Source organism: Bufo bufo, chromosome 10 (genome assembly GCF_905171765.1).
Source record: "Bufo bufo chromosome 10, aBufBuf1.1, whole genome shotgun sequence".
Lineage (NCBI taxonomy): Eukaryota > Metazoa > Chordata > Amphibia > Anura > Bufonidae > Bufo > Bufo bufo.
The window spans coordinates 145,111,784-145,124,624 of record NC_053398.1 but is presented as its reverse complement, the minus strand read 5'-3'; the positions used below and the strand labels follow the sequence as shown (position 1 = coordinate 145,124,624).

The 12,841-nt window shown below is 55.2% G+C and overlaps 1 protein-coding gene across 2 annotated transcripts; it reads right to left on the bottom strand.

Annotated features, from left to right (window-relative positions):
• Positions 1 to 2,802: 2,802 nt before the first annotated feature.
• On the bottom strand, positions 2,803 to 12,809 carry CSNK2A2 (casein kinase 2 alpha 2). 2 transcript variants are annotated; one of them, XM_040410005.1, is made up of 12 exons: positions 12,629 to 12,809; positions 11,680 to 11,791; positions 11,472 to 11,573; positions 11,332 to 11,382; positions 11,201 to 11,260; positions 10,998 to 11,081; positions 10,786 to 10,896; positions 10,609 to 10,710; positions 3,919 to 4,019; positions 3,686 to 3,834; positions 3,514 to 3,606; positions 2,803 to 3,424 (listed from the first exon to the last, which is right to left on the bottom strand). In XM_040410005.1, the coding sequence occupies exons 1-11, from the start codon at positions 12,730 to 12,732 to the stop codon at positions 3,530 to 3,532; spliced, it is 1,053 nt and encodes a 350-aa protein (XP_040265939.1). In that variant the 5' UTR covers positions 12,733 to 12,809; the 3' UTR covers positions 2,803 to 3,424; positions 3,514 to 3,529. The 2 variants fall into 2 exon arrangements, with proteins under 2 accessions (XP_040265939.1, XP_040265940.1); XM_040410006.1 differs by having other exon boundaries at positions 11,201 to 11,257.
• Positions 12,810 to 12,841: the final 32 nt, after the last annotated feature.

Below are 12,841 nucleotides of genomic sequence, written 5' to 3'. Positions count from 1 at the left end.
TCTTTCCATTAGAGGAAGGGGCCCCGGGGGTCACATCCTCTGTGAGGAGCAGATCATGGAGCTTCACCTGGGTGGAGAAGGGGACCGCAGCGACTTGGACTGATCCCAGGGGGGTGAAGATTAAAGGGGTTATGTCCCTGCAGATGCAGTTACTACAAGGCTCTTACCAATGCATTGTGATTCTCCATATCGCCTCCTTTGCCGGCTGGATTCATTGTTCTATCTTGCACACTATAGGAAAAGGCACGAGCCTATGCGCATTCCCGCAGTGTGCAAGCACGACCACCACTGATGTATTGTAGGGTGGTCATAACCATGGAAACGAGCCGTGTATAAAATGTGATGGAAAAATGAATCAAGACAGAAAATGAAGCAATATGGAGAATCACAATACATTAGTAAGTCCTTGTATTAACTGCATCTACAGCAATGGCATTTGCTGACGTGACAACCCCTTTAATGCCCGTGGGCTTGGGCTCTGTTCACACTGTGTTGGAGAGGGGTGCGCAGTTTTTGCAGGGCCCTTGAGCCGGTACAGTCAGCATCTGCTGCGGGGCGAGGGGTGTGTATAAGGGGATGAGCGTCACAGCCGGCGCTGCTCTCAGCCTAATGACATTTCCTCTGCTCCTTTCATCTTCTTAATGGTCACCACTCAGCAGTAATGAGATGGAAAAAGTAGTCCCGTCAGCGCCTCAAGAATCTGCATCACTACAGCGGAGGACGATGGCTACGGACTATACCCCCCAACCAGCACACACCTTATACAGGGCGGCCCGCAAAAAAGTAGTCCTTCTGCAGCGATAGTATGCCAAGATGGACGAGCAGCGCTGCAGAAAGTGGTCCCTGCTCAGGTGTCGGATTCTGCTCAAGAACGTGTCCTGCTTTTTCCAACAAGATGGGGCAGCCTGCCGCGCCTCGCTGGACGGGTCATGTGCGATTTACGGAGGAGCGAACTGCGAGGGGGGGGGTTATGGCCATCATGGTCCTCAGACTTGTCCACACGCGGGGACATTCAAATCAGAAAGTGTCCATGAACTCGAGGAGAACATCACAAACACCATCTGCCGACAGAATCCGACCTGAAGGGGGAGAACTCTCAACAACCCACCTACTTGTTCATCTCGTCATACTATGGCAGGACCTCCCATAAAACCAGTACATGCAGTATATAACCAGTACACAGTAAACCTGTCCTCCCCAATAGCACCAGTACACCCCCCTCATATGACCAGTGTAACAGACACAAGTGGTGCGTGCCATTATGTATGAGGTAATTATTTGGAGGGGGGGACGTGTAGGGTCACATTACAGGGGGGTCCAGCCCTCTCACACACAGGCTCCATTATCTCCCCCGCACCAGTTGTTGCCGATCCTCTGTGGCCTCAGGGTGAGACCCTCAATAGACCTCTGTATGTGGCTGGCGCACACAGCCCCTTAAAGGGACACTGCCATCAGAAAATTGTTTATATCACTTTTTTAGGTCACAACATCCTAAAAACTTACAGCTTTTGTGCTTGACCTAAAATAAGCGGAAACTGCCTGGTCTGTACAGGACAACCAGCAGTCGTCTCATCATCATCACAGACGGGATTACAATGAATGATATTCACCTCAATAGGTGATGGCACAGCTTACCTACTCCCCCTCCCTGCACAGGGCATGCCCAGAAGACTCCGCTCCACTGTGTCTTCAGCCAGTGCGGCTGCTCTCACAGAACAGGAAGTCTAGTGGCCAGCGCGGAAACTGCAGGATTTACGGATGATTTTTATTTTTTTTTAAATGTAGGGACAAGGGAAATTAGGAAGAAATCACATACGTCGAACACGATATAAACTGTAGGTCGTCTTCTGATGACACCTTCCCTCACTGCGGCCTATGACACGATGGTAGCTGGGGTGGCAGATGACGAGACATACGGTTTTCACAACCTCTGCGCCCCCCCCCCGTACTGACGTCTATGACCAGAAAATGCAAACGACATTGACAGCCATTCATTTCAGAAATGTGCCTCACGTTGATGAAAAACAGACCCTTCAGGTCTGTGACCAGCACACGGCGCGGACTCTAATATGTGACTCCCTCACATGACATGGCGCTGCTTATCTCCCCCCCCATGTGTAAGCTTTTGTTTCGTGGTCAGGCTGGTCCTTTATATTAACATCAGGTTCAACCATGCTGAACTGCTGACAGCACCAGGCAGGGGCAAGCAGGCTTACCTCTTCTCATCAGGAGCAGTATCAACATGAGGTTTATTTACTCCAGGTTCTGCTCCTGCAAGTGCCCAGGAGGCGGGGCTTCAGTGTGACATGCCCTCTGCTGAGTGACTATTGGTTGGAGGTGGTAGCTGTCACCGAGCTCAGTGGGGCGTGGCTGTGAAGATGCTGAGGGTCCGGAGCAGTGAAGCTCCACCTCCTTGACACCTAGATGAGCAGAACCTGGCGGAATAAAACCTCATGTTCAAACTGCTCCTGTAGATAAGACCTAAGTCTGTCCTGCTCCCCTTGGCCTCTGCCTGGTGCCATCAGCATGGTTGAACCTGGTGACAGACAATCCTTGGAGGCTTTATGAGTCCGGAGCCGTGTTTAACCCTTCCACGGGCGGAGAGCACTGCATGCTGTAGGTAGCAGCAGCGAGGTGTGCCTCAACCAGCAGGGGGGACCTTTCGTGGTCCGATCCTTCATGTACACAGCAGCTGAGAAGAGAAATAACCTACGAAGCAGTACCCCAACCCCCGCCTCCAGACAATGGTGTGACCCTGCACTAGTGCCACCCAGTGGAGAGCTGCAGCACCACAGGACACGGTTTCCTTCACACAGAGAAGTGTATTTCATAACATCCCAGAATGCATTGCACAGCAGATCTGAACATACACCAGGCCCTGGTCTCCGAGGTAGCTTATAACGTACACCGCATCACCGGAGAGCGGGGGCAGGGCACCACACAGGGGTCACGGCCCCCGCTCCCCCTCACCGGCAGCGCCCGGGATCTTGGCACCAGAACTAAAAATGTCCCTGGATACTGGTGAATGATGGGGGGGTGGGAGGGGGGGGGGGGGGGGGGAAAGGGGTATTGCTGCTTCCACCCTGTGACATCACAGGAATGGGGGGCAGGGGGGACCCCAGCTCCACCACTATCTACAGCTGGGCCCAGCACACCCTGGTTTGACCTGACAACCCTACAAGGAAGCTCTGTCCAGAAGGCAAAGGGTTAACTCCAGGTATACAGACGCTTCCCGTCCTCGGGGGTGGTCCCCCAGGGATCGTGCGGGGCTCCGACCAGTCCATCAGCTTAGTGAAATTAGAGAAGTGGGTTCAGGTGCTGCTGGGTCATAACGTCCACATCCACTGCAGCCAAAACCAGGGAGTGCTCCGGTACATAGTCCTGGCTCCGCCCACGAAAACCAGATGACATCAGCAGCGGCATCCTGCAGGAGAGAAGTGACATCATGGAGAAAGTGCAGAGGTGGTGGGGGTCAGGTATCAGACATGGGGGATGTAACGAGCAGATAGTTACCCACAATCCCCAGTTCTCATCGTGCCGCGGACAGGCTGCCCGGGAGCAGGTTACTGTCCGTCGGAGCTGCCGGCTGTTCCTTCACCACCGGATCTGAGGAAGAAGGACAGGACCCAGTTATTGAGGACCCAGGGCCCGTGGCCCCCCCCCACCCTCAGTTCACCAGACTCACAGAAGTAGGGGTGCTCCATGGCCTCACGTGCGGTCAGCCTCTGCTGGTGGTCATAGCGCAGTAACTTGTCCAGCATGTCCAGAGCCTCCGCACTGACCAGGTGCCTGTTCTCACTGTGCAGGAAATTCTCCCAGCGCTTCCGGGAATGTCTACAGGGAGAGAGGACGATCAGAGCGGGCTCCCGCACACCAGGGGGCCACAGGGGCCCACGGGGGACGTCACTTTCTACTCACTGTCCCAGGATGTCATTGAAGTGCGGGTCCAGCTCTATGTGGTACTTCTTCAGATATCCGTACAAGTCATCAGTGCCCAACACCTTGGCAATGCGCACCAACTGCAGAAAGAAACCGAATATCATGAGCTCACACACTATGAGGGCAGGCATCTAGGGGTTAAAGAAACCGCTGCACTGGAATAAAGGATACAAAGAGACAAGAGACTGCTGCGGTTTCTTTAACCCCTAGATGCCTGCTTGGAGGGACGCTGCGGACTGGCGTCTAACACCGCGTGCACCACGACATATAAGCCCAGTATACCCCTATGTGCTGCTACGCCTACTCTAACACTATGAGGGTAGGTAGCCCTGGCTCCTCACTCCTGGGCTCACACACTATGAGGGTAGGTGGCCCCGGCTCCTCACCCCTGGGCTCACACACTATGAGGGTAGGTGGACCCGGCTCCTCACTCCTGGGCTCACACACTATGAGGGTAGGTGGACCCGGATCCTCACACACTATGAGGGTAGGTGGCCCTGGCTCCTCACCCCTGGGCTCACACACTATGAGGGTAGGTGGCCCCGGCTCCTCACCCCTGGGCTCACACACTATGAGGGGAGGTGGCCCCAGCTCTTCACCCCTGGGCTCACACACTATGAGGGTAGGTGGCCCCGGCTCCTCACCCCTGGGCTCACACACTATGAGGGGAGGTGGCCCCAGCTCTTCACCCCTGGGCTCACACACTATGAGGGTAGGTAGCCCCAGCTCTTCACCCCTGGGCTCACACACTATGAGGGGAGGTGGCCCCAGCTCTTCACCCCTGGGCTCACACACTATGAGGGTAGGTAGCCCCAGCTCTTCACCCCTGGGCTCACACACTATGAGGGTAGGTGGCCCCGGCTCCTCACCCCTGGGCTCACACACTATGAGGGTAGGTGGACCCGGCTCCTCACTCCTGGGCTCACACACTATGAGGGTAGGTGGACCCGGATCCTCACACACTATGAGGGTAGGTGGCCCCGGCTCCTCACCCCTGGGCTCACACACTATGAGGGTAGGTGGCCCCGGCTCCTCACCCCTGGGCTCACACACTATGAGGGGAGGTGGCCCCAGCTTCTCACCCCTGGGCTCACACACTATGAGGGTAGGTGTCCCCGGCTCCTCACCCCTGGGCTCACACACTATGAGGGTAGGTGGCCCCGGCTCCTCACCCCTGGGCTCACACACTGAGGGTAGGTAGCCCCGGCTCCTCACCCCTGGGCTCACACACTGAGGGTAGGTAGCCCCGGCTCCTTACCCCTGGGCTCACACACTATGAGGGTAGGTGGCCCCGGCTCCTCACCCCTGGGCTCACACACTATGAGGGTAGGTGGCCCCGGCTCCTCACCCCTGGGCTCACACACTGAGGGTAGGTAGCCCCGGCTCCTCACCCCTGGGCTCACACACTATGAGGGTAGGTAGCCCTGGCTACTATGGGGGGGGGGGGTAGGTTTAGGGTTGGGCGATATCAAAAATATTCCCACGACAACAACGATATTAAGAAATTTTTAACGATATATATCACACGATTAATACCCACCCAACAAGGAGACGTTACACTGTATGGGGGCCACAAGAAGACGTCATACTGTATGGGACTTATACTCTCCATGGGGCCCGTGTATTCCCCTTGGCTCTAGCACATCCCCACCTATGTGCACTATACCGAGAAGTAACTTGTGGGATGGCGGTCGCACATCAGTATATCATGTATTTATGCCACTGCCATAACACAGCTTATAGCACCACTATTCTATTGGGGTCCATTCACATGTCCGTAGTGTATTGCGGATCCGCAATACACCCGGCCGGCCAGCCCCCCCACAGAACTGCCTATTCTTGTCCACAATTGCGGACAAGAATAGGACATGTTCTATTTTTTTCCGGAGCCGCGGACTGGAAGATCGGCGGTGCGCTCCTCTTCAGTGAAAGTCCCAGCTAAACCCTCCAGCAGAGCCTCAAACCTGAGAGCATACGGACTAAACACAATGGCCAGGCGCACTTTACTATGCTTCTCATACACCACTGCCGAGGAAACCAGAGCGGGAGGGCGGTATACGCTCCAGTGCGCTTCTATCATATGACGCCACTTTCTTGTCACAAGCTGCAGAGGCTTCGGCATCTACTGTTAGCCTGGAACGTCGGGGACATGCTCAGATCATGACACCGCTTTATGGAGTGCATCGGCGCCGTTTTAGAGGCGGTCAGCACTTTCCAACCGCCCCTATGATGCCATTAAATATTGTAGTATTTCAAGAGGACCTTTCACCACTGGAGCATCTGTTCTTACGGCTCTATGTTGTGCCGTTCCTTTATTATTCCTGCTAGAAGTTATTCATGAATTGCCAGCAGTCTGCAGTAAGGGCACAGAGGAAGGGGGGGGCCTTAACCAGTTGGGACTGAAAATGGCAGCACTGATTGGATAGAGCGAGTCTGTGCAGGTACAAACCCCCAACTGGTTACCACCCCTCTGTACCCTTACTGCAGACTGCTAGCAATTCATTCAGAACTTCTAGTAGAAATAATAAAGGATCGGTGAATTGCACTGGCCTCGCAGCTAAAAAAAATTATAAATACAGAACGCTCCGGGGTCGAGAGCTCACGGCGCAAATTACTTCGCTACAATCCCGACTAAGCCTCGGGCCGAGCTTCTCTCTTCTCCGGGAACTAGTGGAAATCCGTGTGAAGCTAAAGGATGCCTCTATGCATAATGTGGAGCGCCGGCTGCTTTACTCCAAGGAGAGATACTACGAGAAGGGAAATAAAGCCCACACCATTTTGGCTCGTCACTTGCGGGACGCTGCCTCTAAACTTGCCCTACAGGCGGTAAAAGATTCAACCGGCTGCCTCCAATACCACCCTGATGCGATTGCTCGATACTTTCGTGATTACTACTCCAAACTTTATAACCTGACCGATAAACTTTCGCACGCACCCCCAATACTCCGCATACAGAATGACTTATCCTCTTGTAAACTGCCCAGGCTCTCCCCAGAAGCAGTTGCGTCCCTCAACAACCCTATATCGGCCAAATAACTCAGAGATGTGATTAAAGCTCTCCCCCTCGGCAAATCACCGGGACCTGATGGGTTCATGGACCTGTACTACAAAACGTTCCAATCAGAACTCTCCCCTCACCTCCTGTCCTTACTCAACTCATTTCTACAGGGTTCCCCAATCCCGCCGTCTATGCTGTCATCTCATATTGTAGTCATTCACAAAAGGGGTAAAGACCCTCAGGATTGCGCTAGTTATAGACCGATCGCCCTTCTCAACTCGGACATTAAGATTCGCACCCATATCCTCGCTGCCCGCCTGAATGTATGGCTTATAGGTTTATCCCCTATAGACAGGGCAGAGAACACTCGCCGGGCTGTCAATCTGATTGATGTGGCGACATGCTCCTCGACCCCCACAGTTGTCCTGAGCCTTGACGCAGAAAAGGCCTTTGACCGGCTCGACTGGTCTTTCCTCTTCGAAAACCCTCCGAACCTTCGGCATGGCAGGGCCCTTCTTACAAGCCATTCTCAGCCTCTACTCTGCCCCTTCGGCTCCTCCACTCCGTTTGACATCGCTAACGGTACACGTCAGGGCTGCCCGCTCTCACGGCTTCTTTTTGCATTATGCATAGAACCCCTTGCGGCTCACATACGATTGAACCCCGATATCCAGAGACGTAAGGTACGCGATAAGGAATTTAAGATCTCCCTTTACGCGGACGATGTCCTCCTCACCCTGACCAAGCCCCACATTACACTACCAAACTTACATACGGCTATGTCCCACTATGGCGCCCTTTCTGGATACAAAATCAATGCTTTTGAGACGGAGGCCCTGCCTGTCCTTATACCCGCCCGTGACTTAACGCTACTCCATTTTCCTTATCGATGGTTGGATACCAAGCTGAAGTACTTGGGGGTTTATATTACCCCCCCCACGTATGCTTCACTGTACTCCAGTAATTTATCGCCCCTCTTCCGTGAGCTTAAGTCCCTCCTCAAAAATGGAAACCCCTATACATATCATTGCTAGGTCGCATAGCAGCGCTGAAAATGTCCCTCCTCCCAAAACCGCTATATTACTTTGAGACCCTTCCAGTGCGAATACGTATGCCAGAACTCCGCCTCCTTCAACAAGCCATTTTCGACTTCATATGGCAAGGTAAACGTCACCGCATCCCCCGCAAGGTTATGCTCGGGGCCACAGGTAGAGGTGGCCTATCGGTCCCTAATATCTTGCACTATTACTGGGCTTCTCATTTACGTGTTGTCCCCTTCTGGGCATCCCAATTGGCATACTCCAAATGGGTGGAAATCGAAAAACTCTGGACTGCCCCGATCCACCCGAATACCCTGCTATGGCAGCAGACCCCAGAAGCCCCTCACACCCCCTCCTTACCAAGCACATATGGGATACCTGCCCCAGCCTCTCAGCACTCCTCTATGACCTCCAGCTAACCACCCCAATGGTCCGGGTCTGGTCGTCGTCTCTTCCACCTGGCTGACATTGTGGATGCTTCAACTCTAACGCTGAAATATTTTGCGCAGCTCCAGGACCAATCAAACCTGCCGGCGGCGGAGGGGCTTCACTGCCTCCAAGTTCCCCACTATGTGAGCTCTACTTTTGGTTCGCTTAAGGTGTCCCTCCCTACCCCATTTGAGCGTCTGTGTAGACGAGGCACCGAGACGAGAGGTCTGATCTGTTATTTATCGCCTTCTGGCCACATCCCGGAGGGAGAGACCCCACATCATGCATATATGGACAAATGGGCTACCGCCCTGGGATCGCCTCTTTCTCGCGGAGCCTGGCAGACTGTATGGCATAGGGCAGCCCAGTCATCTATTTGCACCACATATATAACCTGGTAATGCACTGGTACCATACCCCTGCACGCCTACATTTCATAAACCCCACTATTCTGTCTGCTGGCGGTGCTTGAACGACGTGGGTTCTTTGTACCACATTTCTGGATGTGGCTCACTCCCTCTTTGGACTTCCCATACCGCTAGACCCGAAGGTCTACTTACTTAACCTTCCACCCCTGAGGTTGAACAAGCACTCCTCCAAGCTGTTCCATGTACTGCAGCCAAATCCTGGAAGCTGACCCCTCCCCCTACCAAGTCCACGCTCCTAGCCAGGGTCCGTGGATTCAGGTCCATGGACGGTCTCACGGCACCCCTTAACACCGTATGGTTACCTTGGGATACACACTTCGCATCCCCCTAAGGGTCTCTCCCCTGTCCTGCCCCTCCTGCTCCTATTTTCTCATATCCGTCCCTCTCCCTTCGTGTTTTGTCAGTTGTCCTCTTCCTTGTCTGGAGTTTTATGCGTTATACCTTTGGGTACAGCTCTAGGTCTGGCACTATTGGACTTTCTGTGCTTTTTCCCCATTTTGATGGTTTGCTGAATGACTCTGTACGAGATATGTTGTATCCATTTATGGTTCTCCCTTTTTTTCTGTACCATTGAAAAGTTGCACATTCAGTGCTAATAAAAAATGTACAGTTTAAAAATATATAAATAATACAGGAATGACAACATAGAGCCATACGAATAGAGGCTCCGGAACGGTTATTACATGGGGGGTGCATGAAGCTATGAACAGAGGCCGGTCAGGAGAGGGGAGAGGTCCTCTTTAAGAAACAGCGATATCGCCCATTTTTTTTTTAATATTGTGATATATTGTGGATACCAGTATATCACCCAACTCCTCACCCCTGGGCTCACACACTATGAGGGTAGGTGGCCCCGGCTCCTCACCCCTGGGCTCACACACTATGAGGGGTAGGTGGCCCCGGCTTCTCACCCCTGGGCTCACACACTATGAGGGGTAGGTGGCCCCGGCTTCTCACCCTGAGCTTATTTACTATGAGGGTAGGTAGCCCCGGCTCCTCACCCCTGGGCTCACACACTATGAGGGTAGGTGGCCCCGGCTCCTCACCCCCGGGCTCACACACTATGAGGTGTAGGTGGCCCCGGCTCCTCACCCCCGGGCTCACACACTATGAGGTGTAGGTGGCCCCGGCTCCTCACCCCTGGGCTCACACACTATGAGGTGTAGGTGGCCCCGGCTCCTCACCCCTGGGCTCACACACTATGAGGTGTAGGTGGCCCCGGCTCCTCACCCCTGAGCTCACACACTATGAGGTGTAGGTGGCCCCGGCTCCTCACCCCTGGGCTCACACACTATGAGGTGTAGGTGGCCCCGGCTCCTCACCCCTGGGCTCACACACTATGAGGTGTAGGTGGCCCCGGCTCCTCACCCCTGGGCTCACACACTATGAGGTGTAGGTGGCCCCGGCTCCTCACCCCTGGGCTCACACACTATGAGGTGTAGGTGGCCCCGGCTCCTCAAGCCTGAGCTCACACACTATGAGGGGTAGGTGGCCCCGGCTTCTCACCCCTGAGTTCACACACTATGAGGGTAGGTGGCCCCGGCTCATTACCCCTGAGCTCACACACTATGAGGGGTAGGTAGCCCCGGCTCCTCACTCCTGAGTTCACACACTATAAAGGGTTGGTGGCCCCGGCTCCTCACCCCTGGGCTCACACACTATGAGGATAGGTGGCCCCAACTCCTCAGCCCTGGGGTCACACACTATGAGGGGTAGGTGGCCCCGGCTCCTCACCCCTGAGTTCACACACTATGAGGGTAGGTAGGGTACTCACCTGGTCATAGTTGTCCTGACCGTGGAAGAATGGCTCCTTCCGGAATATCATACTGGCCAGCATGCACCCGAGGCTCCACATGTCCAGGCTGTAGTCGTACATCTGCGGAGCACAGCGGCGGTCAGTGGAGGACAGCCATGGCAGCAGTCAGCATTCCGCAGGCCAGAGCCTCATTACCTGATAATCAACCAGCAGCTCCGGACCCTTAAAGTATCGGGAGGCGACGCGTACGTTGTACTCCTGCGCCGGGTGATAGAACTCCGCCAATCCCCAGTCTATGAGCCGCAGCTGCATGACACAAAAGGGTTAAATGTCACATGTAGCCGAACAGTCACATGACACAGTGGCTGATCATCAGCGGGGCTCAGCTGTGGTCACATGACCCCTACCTTCTTCTGCTGGTGGTCTATCATGACGTTGTGCGGCTTCACATCTCGGTGCATCACACCCTGACTGTGGCAGTAATCCAGAGCCTGCAAGAGGGAGGGGCATCCATGACAACCACCACAAGACGCCGACAACCCGCTGTCACGGGGGCGGGGATACACACACTGCCACTGACAACCCCCGTACACAGGACTGACCCCCGTACCTTCAGCAGCTCGTACATGTAGTATCGGATGTCATAGTCGGTCAGGATCTGGTAGAGCTGCTGCAGAAATAAAAGGGAGCAGTGAGTAGTCAGTCGCCCCTCCCCCGCCCCTCCTAAGGAGCTGCACTCACCTTGAAGTCTGTATTATTGATGTATTCAAACACGAGAGCCGGAGTCTTGGACTATGAGAGAAAGATGGAGTTGTCAGACTATAACACCCATCATCCTTCTCGCTCCGCCCTCCTGGGCCCCTTCAGAGAAAGAGACTCACCACTGGATCCTTGATGGTGTCCAGCAGGCGGATGATGTTGGTGCCCCCTCGCAGGTTCTCCAGGATCTTCACCTCCCGCTTTATCTTCTTCTTCTTCACCGGCTGCAGAAAGAAAGAGCTCAGAAGAGGTCGGGAGGAGGGGGGCGACACGGGGGAACAGGTGGGGGATCTGGCGGGGGAGGGAGATGGGGATCCGGCCGGAGCCCACCTTCAGGATCTTCACCACGACCCTCTCATTATTGGTGATGTTTATCGCCTCGAACACTTCGCTGTATTTGCCACGGCCGAGTTTCCGCACCAGCTGATAGTCCTCCTGGTTCCTGCGCCAAAAAGAAGAGATCAGGAGGCTGGAGCTCAGAACAAAGGCTTCCTCAACCCTGCACCCCCCTCCGGAAATCTCACCAGTGCGCCCCTCCGGAAATCTCACCAGTGCGCCCCCCAACCGGGAAATTTCCCTGTAAGGTCTATGCCCAATCCGCCCATCTCCCCTCTTTCCCACCACCTTCCTCCTGTTCCCCCCACTCCCTCTCATCAGACCCCCCTCTCCCCCCTTCCTTTTCTTCCTCACCCCCCATCCCTCTCTGCTCCCCTTCTTCCTCAACCCCCCCCCAATCATCATCGCCCCCCTTCCCTCCTTTTCTTCCTCACCCCCCCCTCTCTGCTCCCCTTCTTCCTCAACCCCCCCCCAATCATCATCGCCCCCCTTCCCCACACCCCCCCTCTCTGCTCCCCTTCTTCCTCAACCCCCCCCCAATCATCATCATCGCCCCCCTTCCCTCTCTGTCCCCCCTTTTCTTCCTCACACCCCCATCCCCCCCTCTTTGCTCCCCTTCTTCCTCATCCCCCCCAATCATCATCATCGCCCCCCTTCCCTCCTTTTCTTCCTCACACCCCCCCCTCTCTGCTCCCCTTCTTCCTCAACCCCCCCCCAATCATCATCATCGCCCCCCTTCCCTCTCTGTCCCCCCTTTTCTTCCTCACACCCCCCCCCCCCTCCCTCTCTGCTCCCCTTCTTCCTCAACCCACCCCCCAATCATCATCATCGCCCCCCTTCCCTCTCTGTCCCCCCTCTCCCTCCTCACACCCCCATCCCCCCCCCTCTTTGCTCCCCTTCTTCCTCATCCCCCCCAATCATCCACCCCCTTCCCCTTTCTTACCCCCAGTTCGGGACGTGCGCCTCGTAGTCCCAGTATTCGCGGCTCCTCAGGCTGTTTACATCGGCATACACGCGGGCTCTGCTCCCGGTCTGCGGGCCCGGCATAGCTGCTGAGAATTTGGAGGTCAGGCCCCGCAGCCCCGGGCTAGGGAGGCGGCGGGAGGCCGCTCGCAAGAAGAGTGGGGCGGCCACACACAGGACCGCCAGGCCGGGC